Source organism: Macrotis lagotis, chromosome 5 (assembly GCF_037893015.1).
Source record: "Macrotis lagotis isolate mMagLag1 chromosome 5, bilby.v1.9.chrom.fasta, whole genome shotgun sequence".
NCBI classification, from domain to species: domain Eukaryota; kingdom Metazoa; phylum Chordata; class Mammalia; order Peramelemorphia; family Peramelidae; genus Macrotis; species Macrotis lagotis.
In genome coordinates, this window is record NC_133662.1 from 231,053,518 (window position 1) to 231,076,172 (window position 22,655).

At 45.7% G+C, this 22,655-nt stretch overlaps 1 protein-coding gene across 1 annotated transcript; it reads right to left on the reverse strand.

Moving 5' to 3' along the window:
• Window positions 1-2,983: 2,983 nt before the first annotated feature.
• Window positions 2,984-21,135, reverse strand: LOC141489509 (uncharacterized). The gene is made up of 3 exons (XM_074190092.1): window positions 21,087-21,135; window positions 19,574-19,733; window positions 2,984-18,105 (listed from the first exon to the last, which is right to left on the reverse strand). Exons 2-3 carry the CDS (start codon window positions 19,709-19,711, stop codon window positions 3,907-3,909), a joined length of 14,337 nt encoding a protein of 4,778 aa, XP_074046193.1. The 5' UTR covers window positions 19,712-19,733; window positions 21,087-21,135; the 3' UTR covers window positions 2,984-3,906.
• Window positions 21,136-22,655: the final 1,520 nt, after the last annotated feature.

A 22,655-nucleotide genomic window follows, 5' to 3' on the forward strand; every position in this document is an offset into this window, starting at 1 on the left:
ACTGATAGGAAAGAGTTTATGACCACACAAGAGACAGAGAGGTTCACAGAAGTAAAATTAACTATTTCAGTTACATAAATTTAAATTATTTTGAACAAACAAAACAAAATTTAACTAAAATTAAAAGAGAAACCAATAAATGAGGAGGGGGAGAAAAGTAACTTTCTCCGACAAAGATCTCATTTTAAGATATATATATATATATATATATATATATATATATATATATATATATATATGAATATATGTATGAAACTAATTGAATTGATATATAGGATGCTGAATAAATGATTAACTCATTCAAATGTATGAGAAAAAGACAAATGATAGTGGTAAAAGATATAAATAGGCAGTGTCTAGAGGAAGAGATCTAAATTATCAATATCCATGAAAAATGCTTTAAATAATCAATAGTTAGAGATATATAAATAAAATTACTATGAAGTTTCATCTTATACCCCAAAGATTGGCAAAATTGCCAAAAATAATAAACAGAATGTGTCAAAAGCTGGAAGGGCTGTGGGGAAATAAACAAATTTATGCATTGGTTGGAACTAGTCCAGTCATTTTGGAAAGCAATTTGGCACTATGCCCCTAAAAGCTACAAAACTGTGTATATTTTTGATCCAATGTTTATCATTTCTAGCCCTCCTGGATCACTTTCTTTTTATTAAAGGGCCATATAACTCATTGAAATTATGAGTTATGCCTGCTATATGAAGATATAGTTTCCTTCCTTATCCTTTTTAATGAGATCTATATTTGTTTTTGCTTTTTTTCTGAATATAATTTTGAAATGAGTCCTTTATCAGAAACATTCTCTGTAAAAATTGTTTCCCGGCTTTCCGCATTCTTTCAAATTCAGCTTGCATTCGATTTGTTTGTGTAAACCCTTTTTAATTTAATGTAATCAACATTATCTATTTTGCATTTTATAATATTCTCTATCTGTTGTTTGGTCATCAACTCCTTCCCTCTACATAGAGCTAGCAGATAACCTATTTCTACTTCTAATTGGTTTATGATATCACCTTTTGTGTCTAAATCATGAACCCATTTTGACTCTCTCTTGATATAGGGTGTGAGACATTGATCTAGTTAAGTTTCTGCCATACCATTTTTTTTCAGTTTTCCCAGAAATTTTAGACCACATTTTAAAAAAGAATTTAGCAGTATCTGAAATATAGTTGACTCTATACAAATGCTTATTCTCTTCCAATTACCTAAACTTTCTTCTGAACTCCAGTCCCACATTGTCAACTGCCTACTGTATATTTCTATTTACAGGTCCCAAATAGAATACATCATCTTCCCATATAAATCCACTTCTCCACTAAATCTTTCTATAAATAAATACCAGACAACCTGAATTATGAATTTCTTCATCATTCCCTATGTCCAGTCGGTTGTCAAGTCTTGTCACTTCTGATTCTACAGCTTCTCTATTAATTCATTCACTAACCAATATATCATCCTACTTTAGGTCCCCACTACTACTTGAATGAACTTTTGTAAAAGCAAATCTGCCCCTTCTCTAAGACATCAAAATCAGAGAAAAAAAATAATCAAGCTCAGATCTACTCATTGCAATCCTGTACTCAAAATTTTTCAGTGACAACTATCTTCAAAATTCTTGCAGTGTTTGACACATAGTAGACATAAATGCTTATTCAAGACCTCTCTCCCTTCCTTCCTTCCTTCTTTCCTTCTTTCCTTCCTTCCTTCCTTCCTTCCTTCCTTCCTTCCTTCCTTCCTTCCTTCCTTCCTTCCTTCCTTCCTTCCTTCCTTCCTTCCTTCCTTCCTCCTGAAATACCATATTAATACTTGTGTAATCCCTGTGAAAAAGGTATCCTTAACACTTTTCTGGGCCCTGAGAAACTCCTCAGAAATGCAAATTTGGTTAGGCACCTTTGGGTCTGGGAATATCCTGACAGGACCCAAATGTTTGACCCTGGGGGATATGAGATATACCACAAATTTATCTGAGACTCTTGTTAACCTAATCCTTTTAGTGCATCTGCACAATTCCTGCTCCTTCTGAAAAATGCCTCCCTCTTCCCCAGATGCAGCTGGAATAGTGAGTAAACTTCACTTGACTCACTATGTCACAGGAAACATGACCCTTGACCGTCCTTTACTAGTTTCCTATCTATACTAGGCCATATGTTTGCATATGTTTTTATATCCTGCTTGCTCACAATACTACGCTCCCCCTCAACCTCTCAAAGTACTATAAAAACCTTGTTCTCTGGACACTCAGGGATGTGTTATTTGAGGCAAATATAGCTCCACATAGTCAGGTAATAAAATCCACTCCCAAAATTCATAGCTTGGTCTCCGACTTGTTTTTTGGGTTACAACACTCCTTTCCTTCCTTTCTCCTCTTTCCTTATTTCTTTCCTTCCTTTTTTTTCTAACCTTGCTTTTAGCTCTAAATTCTACATGAGAATTCTATAAAAAAGTCTTTCCTCAAAAAAATTAACCTTTTGAATTTGTGGCAGCTTCTTCTTGTTCAACTCCATTTTTTCCTCTTCTGTTTGTTATTCAATCCTTTCTCTTTTGTGTTTCTTACCCTCTCTTTTACTAGCTGGCAGGAGGAAATTTTAATCCTTCCTTTGTCTTCTATTTAGCTACTTTATTTTCTCCATTGCACTTTAGAAAAATAACCAATAATATTTTCACAAAGAGAGCCCAAGATCAGTAAATTCTGTTTCATGAAAAGAAATCATTGGGTCATGTTATGGTGGTGTTCAGGAGGAGAATGAGAGTTGACAGAATTTTTTTTCTTCAAACATTTTTTTATATATGCTTCTGTGTTAAAAGACTGTATTATTTGATGGGAGTGGGTGGGACAATGGGCAGTGTCCATTGCCTAAGGTTTCGGGAGAAAGAAACAACCATCTTACCTAAATTAAGTTAAGGTCAGTTTTTTGTCTGACCATTTGGGAAGTCCAAAAATAAAGAAGAAACGAACAGCAATATTTGATTATTAATTATTTATTTTTATTAAATACAATTTTTGAATCAAATGTCCATGAGGATCAATAATCTCAAGGATATTGCAATCAATTATAAGTCAGATAGTAGTACCATGTCTATCTCTCTATATATATCAGTCACCTTCCCTTCCTAATTGCATTTGCTTTTCTAGCTAGAAAGAAAGATGGTATAATGCAGAAATCACAGATCAAGGCTATAGTCATTCCATTGTTTATTGTTTTTAATTAAGAACAGATTTCAAAAGAGCATCTTTATTTCAGTGTTCAAGTTAGAATGTAAAATTTTGACTATTGGACAAAAATGACTTAGATACCATTCTGCAAAGATAACTACCCTGTCTCAGGCAGTCCCAGTTTTTCATGTTAATTTTCAGTTTGCCTATAAAAACAGTATAGGAATTGCAGTTGAATGATCACAGGGTTCAAAAAAAAATTGAAGTTTTATCCCTATTCTTGGTTTTTCTTTGCTTGCCTCATTGCATGATACTGGATATGGCACATGATGCTTGATTACAGTATTATCTTTTACAACCAGTAGTCAAGACAGATTTTGCCACTCCTTGGAGAGAAATGATCCACATTTATAGAAGTCAATTAATGTCATTAAAAACTTGAAAGAAAAATGAATTCTCAGTTGATAGATATACTCAGATATACTTCTAATAAATTTGCATATTGTACCCCAATTCTACTCTTTTACTCACCACTACCTAATCAAGAACTACAATTCCCTATTGATACCCTTATAAAAATCTTACACCCAACAGAAGGGATAGAGTATAATTTTGTTGAAAAGAAAGAAAAACAATTTTGTTCCCAGTAGTGTCATAGCATAGGTGATTCTTATCATTTCTTCTTTTTCATTTCTTCATTTAATATTTGAGTTACTTAGTTTACTGCTGGCTTGTCAATAATAGTAATTATACCTCTGTTCCTGAATGTACTCATAGAGGGGAGTGATGCTAGGATAGCAGGAAGCTGAGTAAGTTTTCTCCCTTATATCAGTGATTCCTGATCTCTGAGAACCAACTATTTCTTGTCTCTGTCTCCCAATGGCCCCTGGCACACTGGAGCTGGATTCTGACCAGGTTCCTCTATTATCCTCTGTGGTAATACTATCCGATGCATTCCTCTGCTCATGCCCAGAGCTATCAATATATTGTTTGGAATTGGATCTGTGATTACTGTGAGTAGTGTACTCTGTGTGATCATTGCCAGATTCGGAATGGCCGAATCTATTACTGTACTGCTCAGGACTTGGCTGTCTATGCCTGGAACTTGATTGCCTAGGGCTATCGATTGATCGAGAATGGTTAGTTAGATTTGCTATAGCTATTCTGGACCTGGAGTGACCCTGAGTGTCACCTGACTGCTTACGGATTGTCCCTGCCTGTCCCCTACTGTTTCCTAGCGTTTGTCTACTCTCATTGGGACCAACTCCAGACTCACGATGACTTGATTCTTGTCTTCCTGAATTCCTGACTGGGCTATCTTTGGGCTGCTCAGATCTGGATTCACTATTTTCTTCCCTCTGTTTTCTGGAATCTGACTGTTGGTGGGTAGATACTAACTTTCGATGACCAGACTTGGACTGTATAGGGGAGGATGCTGCATCCTTGTCACTAGATTGGTCAGAGGTTGAAAAATGATTTCTGTTAGATCTGGGTTTAGAATGAGATCTGTTTAAAAAGGATGGTTCATTCCTTCCGTCAGAGAATTCAAGACTATAAGTACTTAACTCAGAATCTGTAAAATCGCATCTTAAGCCTGAATGCTCATGCATGGAATAAAAGGCAAGAGGCAAATGGTCAGACTGAAGAGGACTAGAATTCAAAACACTGTTCCTGCTATCTCCAGAGTGGCCAAAACCCGTCTTTCCGTAATCATATTCTGAGTTGCCAAAGCTGCCATGTGTCCATTTCTGACCTGAGAGACGTCTAGAGTGTGTAGAAGAATCACGTCCCTGCCTTGTGCCTGATTCCTGTCTGGTCTCTCTGCCGGTATCTCTGCTCTGTCCGTGATGAGACCCTGAGTGTCCTAGAGTGTCATGTTCCTGTTGCCGGCGGCTACCTCCTGTTCCACTAGATGTGGAATCCCTGGTCTGTCCTTGTCCAGACCCAGAGTGCCTGGAAGTGTCATGCTCCTGGCGGTGGCCGGATTGTTCTCGTCTACCTGACCTAGAATCTCTGGACTGACTTTGACCAGAAGAATGTCTTGAGGAGTCAGTGCCGTGTCTAGTGCCCTGACCCCTCTCTGTGCTAGTATCACTGGACTGTTCTTGACCAGACCTAGAGTGTGTAGAAGAATCACGTCCCTGCCTTGTGCCTGATTCCTGTCTGGTCCCTCTGCCGGTATCTCTGCTCTGTCCGTGATGAGACCCTGAGTGTCCTAGAGTGTCATGTTCCTGTTGCCGGCGGCTACCTCCTGTTCCACTAGATGTGGAATCCCTGGTCTGTCCTTGTCCAGACCCAGAGTGCCTGGAAGTGTCATGCTCCTGGCGGTGGCCGGATTGTTCTCGTCTACCTGACCTAGAATCTCTGGACTGACTTTGACCAGAAGAATGGCTTGAGGAGTCAGTGCCGTGTCTAGTGCCCTGACCCCTCTCTGTGCTGGTATCACTGGACTGTTCTTGACCAGACCTAGAGTGTGTAGAAGAATCATGTCCCTGCCTTGTGCCTGATTCCTGTCTGGTCCCTCTGCCGGTATCTCTGCTCTGTCCGTGATGAGACCCTGAGTGTCCTAGAGTGTCATGTTCCTGTTGCCGGCGGCTACCTCCTGTTCCACTAGATCTGGAATCCCTGGTCTGTCCTTGTCCAGACCCAGAGTGCCTGGAAGTGTCATGCTCCTGGCGGTGGCCGGATTGTTCTCGTCTACCTGACCTAGAATCTCTGGACTGACTTTGACCAGAAGAATGTCTTGAGGAGTCAGTGCCGTGTCTAGTGCCCTGACCCCTCTCTGTGCTAGTATCACTGGACTGTTCTTGACCAGACCTAGAGTGTGTAGAAGAATCACGTCCCTGCCTTGTGCCTGATTCCTGTCTGGTCCCTCTGCCGGTATCTCTGCTCTGTCCGTGATGAGACCCTGAGTGTCCTAGAGTGCCATGTTCCTGTTGCCGGCGGCTACCTCCTGTTCCACTAGATCTGGAATCCCTGGTCTGTCCTTGTCCAGACCCAGAGTGCCTGGAAGTGTCATGCTCCTGGCGGTGGCCGGATTGTTCTCGTCTACCTGACCTAGAATCTCTGGACTGACTTTGACCAGAAGAATGTCTTGAGGAGTCAGTGCCGTGTCTAGTGCCCTGACCCCTCTCTGTGCTAGTATCACTGGACTGTTCTTGACCAGACCTAGAGTGTGTAGAAGAATCACGTCCCTGCCTTGTGCCTGATTCCTGTCTGGTCCCACTGCCGGTATCTCTGCTCTGTCCTTGATGAGACCCTGAGTGTCCTAGAGTGTCATGTTCCTGTTGCCGGCGGCTACCTCCTGTTCCACTAGATCTGGAATCCCTGGTCTGTCCTTGTCCAGACCCAGAGTGCCTGGAAGTGTCATGCTCCTGGCGGTGGCCGGATTGTTCTCGTCTACCTGACCTAGAATGTCTGGACTGACTTTGACCAGAAGAATGTCTTGAGGAGTCAGTGCCGTGTCTAGTGCCCTGACCCCTCTCTGTGCTAGTATCACTGGACTGTTCTTGACCAGACCTAGAGTGTGTAGAAGAATCACGTCCCTGCCTTGTGCCTGATTCCTGTCTGGTCCCTCTGCCGGTATCTCTGCTCTGTCCGTGATGAGACCCTGAGTGTCCTAGAGTGTCATGTTCCTGTTGCCGGCGGCTACCTCCTGTTCCACTAGATCTGGAATCCCTGGTCTGTCCTTGTCCAGACCCAGAGTGCCTGGAAGTGTCATGCTCCTGGCGGTGGCCGGATTGTTCTCGTCTACCTGACCTAGAATCTCTGGACTGACTTTGACCAGAAGAATGTCTTGAGGAGTCAGTGCCGTGTCTAGTGCCCTGACCCCTCTCTGTGCTAGTATCACTGGACTGTTCTTGACCAGACCTAGAGTGTGTAGAAGAATCACGTCCCTGCCTTGTGCCTGATTCCTGTCTGGTCCCTCTGCCGGTATCTCTGCTCTGTCCGTGATGAGACCCTGAGTGTCCTAGAGTGTCATGTTCCTGTTGCCGGCGGCTACCTCCTGTTCCACTAGATCTGGAATCCCTGGTCTGTCCTTGTCCAGACCCAGAGTGCCTGGAAGTGTCATGCTCCTGGCGGTGGCCGGATTGTTCTCGTCTACCTGACCTAGAATCTCTGGACTGACTTTGACCAGAAGAATGTCTTGAGGAGTCAGTGCCGTGTCTAGTGCCCTGACCCCTCTCTGTGCTAGTATCACTGGACTGTTCTTGACCAGACCTAGAGAGTGTAGAAGAATCACGTCCCTGCCTTGTGCCTGATTCCTGTCTGGTCCCTCTGCCGGTATCTCTGCTCTGTCCGTGATGAGACCCTGAGTGTCCTAGAGTGTCATGTTCCTGTTGCCGGCGGCTACCTCCTGTTCCACTAGATCTGGAATCCCTGGTCTGTCCTTGTCCAGACCCAGAGTGCCTGGAAGTGTCATGCTCCTGGCGGTGGCCGGATTGTTCTCGTCTACCTGACCTAGAATCTCTGGACTGACTTTGACCAGAAGAATGTCTTGAGGAGTCAGTGCCGTGTCTAGTGCCCTGACCCCTCTCTGTGCTAGTATCACTGGACTGTTCTTGACCAGACCTAGAGTGTGTAGAAGAATCACGTCCCTGCCTTGTGCCTGATTCCTGTCTGGTCCCTCTGCCGGTATCTCTGCTCTGTCCGTGATGAGACCCTGAGTGTCCTAGAGTGTCATGTTCCTGTTGCCGGCGGCTACCTCCTGTTCCACTAGATCTGGAATCCCTGGTCTGTCCTTGTCCAGACCCAGAGTGCCTGGAAGTGTCATGCTCCTGGCGGTGGCCGGATTGTTCTCGTCTACCTGACCTAGAATCTCTGGACTGACTTTGACCAGAAGAATGTCTTGAGGAGTCAGTGCCGTGTCTAGTGCCCTGACCCCTCTCTGTGCTAGTATCACTGGACTGTTCTTGACCAGACCTAGAGAGTGTAGAAGAATCACGTCCCTGCCTTGTGCCTGATTCCTGTCTGGTCCCTCTGCCGGTATCTCTGCTCTGTCCGTGATGAGACCCTGAGTGTCCTAGAGTGTCATGTTCCTGTTGCCGGCGGCTATCTCCTGTTCCACTAGATCTGGAATCCCTGGTCTGTCCTTGTCCAGACCCAGAGTGCCTGGAAGTGTCATGCTCCTGGCGGTGGCCGGATTGTTCTCGTCGACCTGACCTAGAATCTCTGGACTGACTTTGACCAGAAGAATGTCTTGAGGAGTCAGTGCCGTGTCTAGTGCCCTGACCCCTCTCTGTGCTAGTATCACTGGACTGTTCTTGACCAGACCTAGAGTGTGTAGAAGAATCACGTCCCTGCCTTGTGCCTGATTCCTGTCTGGTCCCTCTGCCGGTATCTCTGCTCTGTCCTTGATGAGACCCTGAGTGTCCTAGAGTGTCATGTTCCTGTTGCCGGCGGCTACCTCCTGTTCCACTAGATCTGGAATCCCTGGTCTGTCCTTGTCCAGACCCAGAGTGCCTGGAAGTGTCATGCTCCTGGCGGTGGCCGGATTGTTCTCGTCTACCTGACCTAGAATCTCTGGACTGACTTTGACCAGAAGAATGTCTTGAGGAGTCAGTGCCGTGTCTAGTGCCCTGACCCCTCTCTGTGCTAGTATCACTGGACTGTTCTTGACCAGACCTAGAGAGTGTAGAAGAATCACGTCCCTCCCTTGTGCCTGATTCCTGTCTGGTCCCTCTGCCGGTATCTCTGCTCTGTCCGTGATGAGACCCTGAGTGTCCTAGAGTGTCATGTTCCTGTTGCCGGCGGCTACCTCCTGTTCCACTAGATCTGGAATCCCTGGTCTGTCCTTGTCCAGACCCAGAGTGCCTGGAAGTGTCATGCTCCTGGCGGTGGCCGGATTGTTCTCGTCTACCTGACCTAGAATCTCTGGACTGACTTTGACCAGAAGAATGTCTTGAGGAGTCAGTGCCGTGTCTAGTGCCCTGACCCCTCTCTGTGCTAGTATCACTGGACTGTTCTTGACCAGACCTAGAGTGTGTAGAAGAATCACGTCCCTGCCTTGTGCCTGATTCCTGTCTGGTCCCTCTGCCGGTATCTCTGCTCTGTCCGTGATGAGACCCTGAGTGTCCTAGAGTGTCATGTTCCTGTTGCCGGCGGCTACCTCCTGTTCCACTAGATCTGGAATCCCTGGTCTGTCCTTGTCCAGACCCAGAGTGCCTGGAAGTGTCATGCTCCTGGCGGTGGCCGGATTGTTCTCGTCTACCTGACCTAGAATCTCTGGACTGACTTTGACCAGAAGAATGTCTTGAGGAGTCAGTGCCGTGTCTAGTGCCCTGACCCCTCTCTGTGCTAGTATCACTGGACTGTTCTTGACCAGACCTAGAGTGTGTAGAAGAATCACGTCCCTGCCTTGTGCCTGATTCCTGTCTGGTCCCTCTGCCGGTATCTCTGCTCTGTCCGTGATGAGACCCTGAGTGTCCTAGAGTGTCATGTTCCTGTTGCCGGCAGCTACCTCCTGTTCCACTAGATCTGGAATCCCTGGTCTGTCCTTGTCCAGACCCAGAGTGCCTGGAAGTGTCATGCTCCTGGCGGTGGCCGGATTGTTCTCGTCTACCTGACCTAGAATCTCTGGACTGACTTTGACCAGAAGAATGCCTTGAGGAGTCAGTGCCGTGTCTAGTGCCCTGACCCCTCTCTGTGCTAGTATCACTGGACTGTTCTTGACCAGACCTAGAGAGTGTAGAAGAATCACGTCCCTGCCTTGTGCCTGATTCCTGTCTGGTCCCTCTGCCGGTATCTCTGCTCTGTCCGTGATGAGACCCTGAGTGTCCTAGAGTGTCATGTTCCTGTTGCCGGCGGCTACCTCCTGTTCCACTAGATCTGGAATCCCTGGTCTGTCCTTGTCCAGACCCAGAGTGCCTGGAAGTGTCATGCTCCTGGCGGTGGCCGGATTGTTCTCGTCTACCTGACCTAGAATCTCTGGACTGACTTTGACCAGAAGAATGTCTTGAGGAGTCAGTGCCGTGTCTAGTGCCCTGACCCCTCTCTGTGCTAGTATCACTGGACTGTTCTTGACCAGACCTAGAGTGTGTAGAAGAATCACGTCCCTGCCTTGTGCCTGATTCCTGTCTGGTCCCTCTGCCGGTATCTCTGCTCTGTCCTTGATGAGACCCTGAGTGTCCTAGAGTGTCATGTTCCTGTTGCCGGCGGCTACCTCCTGTTCCACTAGATCTGGAATCCCTGGTCTGTCCTTGTCCAGACCCAGAGTGCCTGGAAGTGTCATGCTCCTGGCGGTGGCCGGATTGTTCTCGTCTACCTGACCTAGAATCTCTGGACTGACTTTGACCAGAAGAATGTCTTGAGGAGTCAGTGCCGTGTCTAGTGCCCTGACCCCTCTCTGTGCTAGTATCACTGGACTGTTCTTGACCAGACCTAGAGTGTGTAGAAGAATCACGTCCCTGCCTTGTGCCTGATTCCTGTCTGGTCCCTCTGCCGGTATCTCTGCTCTGTCCGTGATGAGACCCTGAGTGTCCTAGAGTGTCATGTTCCTGTTGCCGGCGGCTACCTCCTGTTCCACTAGATCTGGAATCCCTGGTCTGTCCTTGTCCAGACCCAGAGTGCCTGGAAGTGTCATGCTCCTGGCGGTGGCCGGATTGTTCTCGTCTACCTGACCTAGAATCTCTGGACTGACTTTGACCAGAAGAATGTCTTGAGGAGTCAGTGCCGTGTCTAGTGCCCTGACCCCTCTCTGTGCTAGTATCACTGGACTGTTCTTGACCAGACCTAGAGTGTGTAGAAGAATCACGTCCCTGCCTTGTGCCTGATTCCTGTCTGGTCCCTCTGCCGGTATCTCTGCTCTGTCCGTGATGAGACCCTGAGTGTCCTAGAGTGTCATGTTCCTGTTGCCGGCGGCTACCTCCTGTTCCACTAGATCTGGAATCCCTGGTCTGTCCTTGTCCAGACCCAGAGTGCCTGGAAGTGTCATGCTCCTGGCGGTGGCCGGATTGTTCTCGTCTACCTGACCTAGAATCTCTGGACTGACTTTGACCAGAAGAATGTCTTGAGGAGTCAGTGCCGTGTCTAGTGCCCTGACCCCTCTCTGTGCTAGTATCACTGGACTGTTCTTGACCAGACCTAGAGTGTGTAGAAGAATCACGTCCCTGCCTTGTGCCTGATTCCTGTCTGGTCCCTCTGCCGGTATCTCTGCTCTGTCCGTGATGAGACCCTGAGTGTCCTAGAGTGTCATGTTCCTGTTGCCGGCGGCTACCTCCTGTTCCACTAGATCTGGAATCCCTGGTCTGTCCTTGTCCAGACCCAGAGTGCCTGGAAGTGTCATGCTCCTGGCGGTGGCCGGATTGTTCTCGTCTACCTGACCTAGAATCTCTGGACTGACTTTGACCAGAAGAATGCCTTGAGGAGTCAGTGCCGTGTCTAGTGCCCTGACCCCTCTCTGTGCTAGTATCACTGGACTGTTCTTGACCAGACCTAGAGAGTGTAGAAGAATCACGTCCCTGCCTTGTGCCTGATTCCTGTCTGGTCCCTCTGCCGGTATCTCTGCTCTGTCCGTGATGAGACCCTGAGTGTCCTAGAGTGTCATGTTCCTGTTGCCGGCGGCTACCTCCTGTTCCACTAGATCTGGAATCCCTGGTCTGTCCTTGTCCAGACCCAGAGTGCCTGGAAGTGTCATGCTCCTGGCGGTGGCCGGATTGTTCTCGTCTACCTGACCTAGAATCTCTGGACTGACTTTGACCAGAAGAATGTCTTGAGGAGTCAGTGCCGTGTCTAGTGCCCTGACCCCTCTCTGTGCTAGTATCACTGGACTGTTCTTGACCAGACCTAGAGTGTGTAGAAGAATCACGTCCCTGCCTTGTGCCTGATTCCTGTCTGGTCCCTCTGCCGGTATCTCTGCTCTGTCCGTGATGAGACCCTGAGTGTCCTAGAGTGTCATGTTCCTGTTGCCGGCGGCTACCTCCTGTTCCACTAGATCTGGAATCCCTGGTCTGTCCTTGTCCAGACCCAGAGTGCCTGGAAGTGTCATGCTCCTGGCGGTGGCCGGATTGTTCTCGTCTACCTGACCTAGAATCTCTGGACTGACTTTGACCAGAAGAATGTCTTGAGGAGTCAATGCCGTGTCTAGTGCCCTGACCCCTCTCTGTGCTAGTATCACTGGACTGTTCTTGACCAGACCTAGAGTGTGTAGAAGAATCACGTCCCTGCCTTGTGCCTGATTCCTGTCTGGTCCCTCTGCCGGTATCTCTGCTCTGTCCGTGATGAGACCCTGAGTGTCCTAGAGTGTCATGTTCCTGTTGCCGGCGGCTACCTCCTGTTCCACTAGATCTGGAATCCCTGGTCTGTCCTTGTCCAGACCCAGAGTGCCTGGAAGTATCATGCTCCTGGCGGTGGCCGGATTGTTCTCGTCTACCTGACCTAGAATCTCTGGACTGACTTTGACCAGAAGAATGTCTTGAGGAGTCAATGCCGTGTCTAGTGCCCTGACGCCTCTCTGTGCTAGTATCACTGGACTGTTCTTGACCAGACCTAGAGAGTGTAGAAGAATCACGTCCCTGCCTTGTGCCTGATTCCTGTCTGGTCCCTCTGCCGGTATCTCTGCTCTGTCCGTGATGAGACCCTGAGTGTCCTAGAGTGTCATGTTCCTGTTGCCGGCGGCTACCTCCTGTTCCACTAGATCTGGAATCCCTGGTCTGTCCTTGTCCAGACCCAGAGTGCCTGGAAGTGTCATGCTCCTGGCGGTGGCCGGATTGTTCTCGTCTACCTGACCTAGAATCTCTGGACTGACTTTGACCAGAAGAATGTCTTGAGGAGTCAGTGCCGTGTCTAGTGCCCTGAACCCTCTCTGTGCTAGTATCACTGGACTGTTCTTGACCAGACCTAGAGTGTATAGAAGAATCACGTCCCTGCCTTGTGCCTGATTCCTGTCTGGTCCCTCTGCTGGTATCTCTGCTCTGTCCGTGATGAGACCCTGAGTGTCCTAGAGTGTCATGTTCCTGTTGCCGGCGGCTAACTCCTGTTCCACTAGATCTGGAATCCCTGGTCTGTCCTTGTCCAGACCCAGAGTGCCTGGAAGTGTCATGCTCCTGGCGGTGGCCGGATTGTTCTCGTCTACCTGACCTAGAATCTCTGGACTGACTTTGACCAGAAGAATGCCTTGAGGAGTCAGTGCCGTGTCTAGTGCCCTGACCCCTCTCTGTGCTAGTATCACTGGACTGTTCTTGACCAGACCTAGAGAGTGTAGAAGAATCACGTCCCTGCCTTGTGCCTGATTCCTGTCTGGTCCCTCTGCCGGTATCTCTGCTCTGTCCGTGATGAGACCCTGAGTGTCCTAGAGTGTCATGTTCCTGTTGCCGGCGGCTACCTCCTGTTCCACTAGATCTGGAATCCCTGGTCTGTCCTTGTCCAGACCCAGAGTGCCTGGAAGTGTCATGCTCCTGGCGGTGGCCGGATTGTTCTCGTCTACCTGACCTAGAATCTCTGGACTGACTTTGACCAGAAGAATGTCTTGAGGAGTCAGTGCCGTGTCTAGTGCCCTGACCCCTCTCTGTGCTAGTATCACTGGACTGTTCTTGACCAGACCTAGAGTGTGTAGAAGAATCACGTCCCTGCCTTGTGCCTGATTCCTGTCTGGTCCCTCTGCCGGTATCTCTGCTCTGTCCGTGATGAGACCCTGAGTGTCCTAGAGTGTCATGTTCCTGTTGCCGGCGGCTACCTCCTGTTCCACTAGATCTGGAATCCCTGGTCTGTCCTTGTCCAGACCCAGAGTGCCTGGAAGTGTCATGCTCCTGGCGGTGGCCGGATTGTTCTCGTCTACCTGACCTAGAATCTCTGGACTGACTTTGACCAGAAGAATGTCTTGAGGAGTCAGTGCCGTGTCTAGTGCCCTGACCCCTCTCTGTGCTAGTATCACTGGACTGTTCTTGACCAGACCTAGAGTGTGTAGAAGAATCACGTCCCTGCCTTGTGCCTGATTCCTGTCTGGTCCCTCTGCCGGTATCTCTGCTCTGTCCGTGATGAGACCCTGAGTGTCCTAGAGTGTCATGTTCCTGTTGCCGGCGGCTACCTCCTGTTCCACTAGATCTGGAATCCCTGGTCTGTCCTTGTCCAGACCCAGAGTGCCTGGAAGTGTCATGCTCCTGGCGGTGGCCGGATTGTTCTCGTCTACCTGACCTAGAATCTCTGGACTGACTTTGACCAGAAGAATGTCTTGAGGAGTCAGTGCCGTGTCTAGTGCCCTGACCCCTCTCTGTGCTAGTATCACTGGACTGTTCTTGACCAGACCTAGAGAGTGTAGAAGAATCACGTCCCTGCCTTGTGCCTGATTCCTGTCTGGTCCCTCTGCCGGTATCTCTGCTCTGTCCGTGATGAGACCCTGAGTGTCCTAGAGTGTCATGTTCCTGTTGCCGGCGGCTACCTCCTGTTCCACTAGATCTGGAATCCCTGGTCTGTCCTTGTCCAGACCCAGAGTGCCTGGAAGTGTCATGCTCCTGGCGGTGGCCGGATTGTTCTCGTCTACCTGACCTAGAATCTCTGGACTGACTTTGACCAGAAGAATGTCTTGAGGAGTCAGTGCCGTGTCTAGTGCCCTGACCCCTCTCTGTGCTAGTATCACTGGACTGTTCTTGACCAGACCTAGAGTGTGTAGAAGAATCACGTCCCTGCCTTGTGCCTGATTCCTGTCTGGTCCCTCTGCCGGTATCTCTGCTCTGTCCGTGATGAGACCCTGAGTGTCCTAGAGTGTCATGTTCCTGTTGCCGGCGGCTACCTCCTGTTCCACTAGATCTGGAATCCCTGGTCTGTCCTTGTCCAGACCCAGAGTGCCTGGAAGTGTCATGCTCCTGGCGGTGGCCGGATTGTTCTCGTCTACCTGACCTAGAATCTCTGGACTGACTTTGACCAGAAGAATGTCTTGAGGAGTCAGTGCCGTGTCTAGTGCCCTGACCCCTCTCTGTGCTAGTATCACTGGACTGTTCTTGACCAGACCTAGAGAGTGTAGAAGAATCACGTCCCTGCCTTGTGCCTGATTCCTGTCTGGTCCCTCTGCCGGTATCTCTGCTCTGTCCGTGATGAGACCCTGAGTGTCCTAGAGTGTCATGTTCCTGTTGCCGGCGGCTACCTCCTGTTCCACTAGATCTGGAATCCCTGGTCTGTCCTTGTCCAGACCCAGAGTGCCTGGAAGTGTCATGCTCCTGGCGGTGGCCGGATTGTTCTCGTCTACCTGACCTAGAATCTCTGGACTGACTTTGACCAGAAGAATGTCTTGAGGAGTCAGTGCCGTGTCTAGTGCCCTGACCCCTCTCTGTGCTAGTATCACTGGACTGTTCTTGACCAGACCTAGAGTGTGTAGAAGAATCACGTCCCTGCCTTGTGCCTGATTCCTGTCTGGTCCCTCTGCCGGTATCTCTGCTCTGTCCGTGATGAGACCCTGAGTGTCCTAGAGTGTCATGTTCCTGTTGCCGGCGGCTACCTCCTGTTCCACTAGATCTGGAATCCCTGGTCTGTCCTTGTCCAGACCCAGAGTGCCTGGAAGTGTCATGCTCCTGGCGGTGGCCGGATTGTTCTCGTCTACCTGACCTAGAATCTCTGGACTGACTTTGACCAGAAGAATGTCTTGAGGAGTCAGTGCCGTGTCTAGTGCCCTGTCCCCTCTCTGTGCTAGTATCACTGGACTGTTCTTGACCAGACCTAGAGAGTGTAGAAGAATCACGTCCCTGCCTTGTGCCTGATTCCTCTCTGGTCCCTCTGCCGGTATCTCTGCTCTGTCCGTGATGAGACCCTGAGTGTCCTAGAGTGTCATGTTCCTGTTTCCGGCGGCTACCTCCTGTTCCACTAGATCTGGAATCCCTGGTCTGTCCTTGTCCAGACCCAGAGTGCCTGGAAGTGTCATGCTCCTGGCGGTGGCCGGATTGTTCTCGTCTACCTGACCTAGAATCTCTGGACTGACTTTGACCAGAAGAATGTCTTGAGGAGTCAGTGCCGTGTCTAGTGCCCTGACCCCTCTCTGTGCTAGTATCACTGGACTGTTCTTGACCAGACCTAGAGTGTGTAGAAGAATCACGTCCCTGCCTTGTGCCTGATTCCTGTCTGGTCCCTCCCCTGTTATCTGTGCTATGTCTTTGATGAGACCCAGACTTCCGTTTATATTCAGTGTCCTGTTGCCTCCTGCTACCTTCTCTTTCTCTTGTCCCAGAATCATGTGATTGTGTTTTTCTATTACCCTTGTTCTTGTTAGAATCATATTCCTGTCTTCTTCCTGAAACTTCTCTTTCATTTGATCTAGACCTGGATGAATGTGTTTGTGCTGAAACTGCATTTCTTTCAGAGTTATTGTCATGTCTGCCTTGTCTTCTTCCTTGTCCTTCAAATCTGGAGTCTGCTGCCTGTCTTTGATTTGACCCTGATTTCCCAATCGTGTGTCCTACCTGTTGCTTTCTTTTTTCTTGGTTTTCTTTTCTTGAATTCGATTGTCTTCTTTTTGATGCATCCTGTTGATGTGTGGATCTTGTCTCCCCAGAACTGTCTTCTGTTTGATTTTTCCTATCTCTTGATTGTCCAGAACTGGATCTTTGTCTTCGGTTTGAATTTGTTGAAGACTGATTTTGTCTGGAGGCTCTGTCTCTTATATGATCTCCTGTTAGTCTGTTATCGTCATGTTCTTTTCTTGTATTTGAATTTTGTCTTCTTGTGCTGGAGTCATTTTGTCCCTGAGTTTGTGCAGACCAATTCTTGTCAGATCCTGCATGTCTTGAGTTATCTCCTACTTGTTCTTCTCTTTCACTGTCATTTGACTGACCAGCAACTGATCCTTGTCTTCTGCTTGTCCTGGATCCTGAATGTCTGGAAGTTCTTTGTCTCTGATCTGACACGGAATGTCCAGCCGTGTCCTCTCTCTGATACTCAGAACTAGAGGACCCATCTGTGTCTGAACCTTGTGTACTGGAGCAAGGGCATTGACATTTGCCAGTTTCCCGTGAGCTAGAAGACTGACCAGATATGGACCCATATTCTTGACAACTAGATGACTGACCTGAGCCAGATCTTTGTTGACTACAGCTAGAGGACTGTCTTGTGCCTGATCTTTGTCCACATGTGGAGGATTGACTTGAGCAGGACCAATGTCCTTGAGTTCCACAGCTTTGTGACTGACTACCTGAGTTTGTTACTCTTTTCTCACAGTTTTCTGAACCTGTTGTGCTACAACTCTGGTCTCCCCATGATTTATTAGACTGACAAGAGTCAGATCTTCTTTGTCTTCCACATCCATCTGATTGGCCATAGGAAGGTTCACGATAGTTTCCCCTGTAGCATCCTGTTTGGTAAGACTTGCATCTCTGTCTTTGTTCTCCACACTCTTCTGACTGTCTATGTTCTTTGCTCTTCAGCTCCCAGGATAAGACCTTTGCACTAGATACAAATCTTTTTCTTTCACCAATCCCTGACCAGTCAGAAGCAGATTCATTTTCTTCTCCTCCATATCTCCTGGAGGGGCTGATATTTAATTTGTGTCTCTCTTCCCCTATATCACTTGAACTGGACACATTTCTCTTCCTTTCGCTTCCTTTTGAATGATTTAATCTTGACCTGTGATGTTTTCTCCTATAAATGTCCCCTTGTTCCCTACTTGAAGAGTGATGTAGTTTCCCACTTCCTGGAGAACTGGACTTTGATCTGTGCCTTTGTTTCCTGGTCTTCCGTGATCGCCCAGTGTGGGATTTAGGTTCCTCTCCTGCACTCCAACTTGAATTACTAGAATCATCCTCTTCCTCTTCCATTTCACTCTGTTCTTTTTGGTGATGACTAGGATGTTGTTTATGTGACCCTGAAGCTTGGCAATATTCTTTTCCAACAGACTGGTTACAGGCCATAGTCAGTTTGAATATCATCAGAAGAAACTCAATAAAGTCCACTCTCCTGTCGTGGTCTCGATCGAGCATGTGCATGAATATTTCCACAGTGTCAGGATCATCTGGATTCTGTACAAAAGCAAGGTATAAAGGGAAAGCCAATTAGTCCAGAGCCTCTTGTCTACTAAACAGTGAAAAGATGAGTATTTAGCATATTTGCACAAGACTTGACTTGGTGTGCTGGCTTAACTTATTTGGCATAGTTGAATATTCATTCAGAGGCTGGAGACAGAAGGGACCTAGTCAACATGTGCAGAAGCAATGAGTCTTCTTAGGGATACAGGAAGGGGATTATAGGGAGTATAAGACCACTGATAACTTCACTAGATTAATAATATTCTATTCAATTAGGATTCTAAGTCTTTGGAGGAAAGATCTCTTATAGACAGAATAATCAATCACTAACAGCATCATTTCAATCTCAATTTGACTCAAAAGAGACAAGTCTTAAATTTACTAAATTATAATCTAGGTGAATGAATGGGACACTTCTTGTGCTCAGATGAGAGCACTGGATTGTACAAACATACAGATATTCACCTTTCTTCACACTTCTTACAGTTTCATGTCCAAGGTCACCTAATTCAGAGATGAATACCTAATGTGATTTCTAGGCTACCCTGTCCCTTTTGCCCACACAGAGTCTACACTATACACAGTATTTTGTGTTTTGCCAGCACAAAATACTGTCTAAAATTTTCATATTGCATATTGATTCTTCCTCCTTAGAAAAGGTTTTTCTTTAGAGAAATGGTATAACCCAGAGATAATAGTATTAATATTAATTGAATTTCAGATTACTTCCAACTGTGAGAGGAATCTGGGGCAAAATAGAAGATACTTGTTCTCTGAATCGGGAGTGAGGTTGGAATTTGTAAGTATTTTTACTGAAGGAGGGCAGAGTAAAGGAAGGAGCAAAGAAAATATGTACAAGAATGTAATATCCCCTCTCCTTTACAGAAATGGCAACCTATAGACATGAAATAGATTGTCTGATTTGGCTAATTTGTCTAATGTTTTAGTTTTTTTTTTAACTCATTTCTTTCATTACCTGTATTTTATTCTTTGTTATAAGGGATGACTCTCAGGGAAAGGAAATGATATTAAAGTGATATTAAAAAGATAGAAAAGGTTGGGAGGAGGGGAGAGAGGGGGAAAAGAAAGAAAGAAAGAAAGGGAGGAAGGAAGTTAGAGAAAAAGAGAAGGAAAGAGAAGGAAAGAGAAGGAAAGAGAGAGAGGGGAGAGAGAGAGAGAGAGAGAGAGAGAGAGAGAGAGAGAGAGAGATGTAAGGTTACAGAATACGAATTGTGATTATTTCAATTTGCCTAAGGCCAGTCCTCCTTAGTATCATTAATTTCATTCAACTAAATTCAGTATGCATTCTTTGACCATCTTCTATGGATAAGAGGCTTTGGTGGAATTCTATTCAGAGCACTCACAAGTAGGTCATTATGATTGTCTGTAGTTTTCTAGTATTTAAAACTTACTTCTTAAGAAGTGCTCACATAAACCTTTGACCCTGGCAGGCAGTCCTTACCTTCAAAATTGGTCGAAACTCCTTTTCCAGAAGTTCCTTCAGCTCCTTTTTGCTCAGTGTACTACAATCCTGATCCTGGTTGGTGTACTTGTAGTAAACATCAATAATGGCAAGAATACTGCTCAGGAGGTGAGACATCTTTTTGTAAGATTATGTGAACCTGAGAAAAAAAGAAAAAAAATGAAGTGTCTCTTTTGTAATTTTTAAAATACAATTTCTTCCTCAGTAAACTTAAATAGTAAAAACCACAAAGATATTTTACATCTCTTATCTCTTTCAACCTTAAAATAGCTCAAGGATAAAGGATGGGTTAGATATGATTGATGTATTCTGACATAGGAGAGAAGGAAACTTCTTGTCCAAAGTGTCCCAGTGAAACTAGGTCTGAAAGACAAGCTTTCTAATCACTAATTCAGAATGAATGAAGAAAAAATAAATTTGAGTTTTATCTTTTTGTCTTCAATGGGATCAAGTATGTTCTGTTTTGGAGCAATTCAGATCTTGTGCCTGAGTGCATATACATTCTATTCTTCATCCACCATTTCTACGTTTCATTACTCCAAGATAACAAGGGTTTTGGTCGCCATAAAGCACCTTCATCCTGATTCAATCACATTTAACAAATATTTGTCTAATGAAAGTAAGTAAAATCCATCCAATCTCTGACTGAAGAGAACTTAGAAAGTGTTCACCCATGAGGACTTGGCCTTAGTCCACAACTCCAATCTTAATTAGAATAATTATACTGTTATCCTATCAGAATTTTCATGAACATTCAGTTAAATTAACATTCAATACAATTTCACCATGTGCAAGTCACAAGTTTCCATACAAAGATGAAAATGATAATCTCTAACCTCCTATAGTTTAAAAGGGGTATGGTGGGGCCATTGCTAGATAGGGGATAGAAAACTAGAGGGTGATAGGGATATATCCAATCTAGTAAGAGAAAATGAGAAATTCATAAATGTAGGATAAAACTGAATGGTCAAGAGGAAGACTTCCATGAACCTTAATGAACTGATAGTGGAGAATATCATGGATATCTTTCCCCCCTCATCTCCCTAATTCCTGTCTCATTGCTCCTTGAATTTCTGTGGACTGAGCCTCTTATTTATGACCCAGTTTCCACTTCCACCAGATAGATTTTTTTCCTTGATTTTGTCCACCTGCCCTGTCTCCTTGATACTTAGGGCTAAAGGACTCACCTACACCTGAAGTTAATTGACTGGTTCAAGGGTACTAACATTTGTTAGACCTTTGTTGCTCAAATATAACTCTCCTGAGCTTGTGTATGAGGACTTAGACTAGAAGGCTAAGAGTTCTCAGCTGTAAAAACAATCCGCTTCTGCCCTTATTTTATCCATTTCAAGAGAAATTTGCACCAAGAGCATCCCTAAAATTCAATGAGAAATCAATGCTTCTAATAGCTCAAGACAGTTCACATTGCTGGGTTTCTACCTTTAATGCCAAGGAAGTAGCTGGAAGCTTAGCCAAACCCTCTCTCACTTACCTAGTTCACCAAAGGAACAAGTAGGATGTAGACCAAAGAAGCTTGCAGGGTACTGGCTATTTGGAATGCTAGCCTTTTTATAGTGGGTTTAATGGTCCATCTTAGCAAGGTGACACCCTTTCTGTGGGCCAACCTGATTCATTTCCAACCAAACCCAGCTCCACCTCTCTCTCCACCTCTCTGTCTCCAGGGCCATTTGTTTACCTCACTTTACTCCCTCACGTACTCATTTGAGATTGCATTGGCAGCTTCCAAATTCAGAGTGGTATCTGCTCCACCTATCACTGTGGTTGAGGATACTTTGCAGAATAGCCTGTATGGATATTGTGAGCTCCTCAAAGTCAGAGATCACATCTTGTCTATTTTCCTCATCTCTCACTACAGAACTGAACTCACAAAAAAATGAGACAATATCTGTGAAGAGGAAAGCCTTAGACCAGTTAGAGATTTCTTAGTTTGGCACCATTTAGTTGATCTGAATGACATTTTGGAAACAATGGAAACTAATCAAGAAAGAGATGGAATATTTTATTTGTGGCACAGAATTGGTGTTAATCTGGTCAACTTTAAAGGACTCTTCTGGGCACTTGTTAGGGAAATGTTCATGAATTGTCCTTAAAGCAATTTGGGATAGCTTTATGGAGAGTGAATTCCTTATTACCTCCTTGGCCACTCACCACAAGTTTCCATCCAATAATGTGGTAGGTTTTGGAATTCAGAGACTTGTAAAATGGGCTTCATCAAATACTGATAGCAGAGTAAAATGAAAGAATACAGAGAGTTCAATTTTAGTTCCTCAGTGCCAGTTGATAATCCATGAAGGAGGGGATCAACAAAAACTAAGTCCAGAGATGTTTCAGGACCAGATCAGTCAACAAAGATGCCTTTTACTTTTCTATCAATAAATTAATCAATTTTCCCTCATTATTTGTTTAGTATATGTTAGTCAGTCTGCTAATTGTTGTATAGAGATGTAGATTTGATGATTCAGAGCAAGACTTTGACAGCAAGTTATTCTATACATAAAACAGAGCTTCATTCACATGCAGCATCCTTTTATCTTGCTTTGCTTTGTTTTAATTTTGATTTTTTTTCCTATTTTTTCTGAGATGCTTGCAGTGTTAGAGAGTCTACCTTGGAAGGTTATCCTGTATATCCCCAAAATCTTAGTGCAACAGATAGTTTAAACCTATACTAAGACTTTGGGGATACTCTATTTTAATAAAACAACACTAAGCAAAAGCAATAAGCAAAAAATGGTGGACAAACCTTTTGGACAATAGTGTTAGTCAAAGGGGCACATGGTGGTAGAATTGGACCTAACAATGTCAACCGACACTGAGCAAATTTCTTCTTTTTTTTTCTATTATGTAACTAAGGCACTCCTAGGTAGGTAGTTAAGTACTGCTTCCCATTTTATCCACCATTCTGTGGAATGCTAATATTCCTCCAAATGTTTGCCAAAAGGCAGGTAGAACAAATAGTGTTTGGAAAGAAATACAAGAGAATGTGTTACCAGGAGGAGGGACTTCTGGGACACAATTTAATCAGTAATGTCTGCTTAACTTT

What these genes read in the sequence shown, in the direction of transcription:
- LOC141489509 (XM_074190092.1), bottom strand. Translation starts at nt 19,711, where the DNA reads ATGTCTCACCTCCTGAGCAGTATTCTTGCCATTATTGATGTTTACTAC. An exon ending in AGTTTCGACCAATTTTGAAG is followed by an intron (nt 18,106 to 19,573) that starts GTAAGGACTGCC and finishes GCTTTTGTACAG; the next exon opens with AATCCAGATGATCCTGACAC.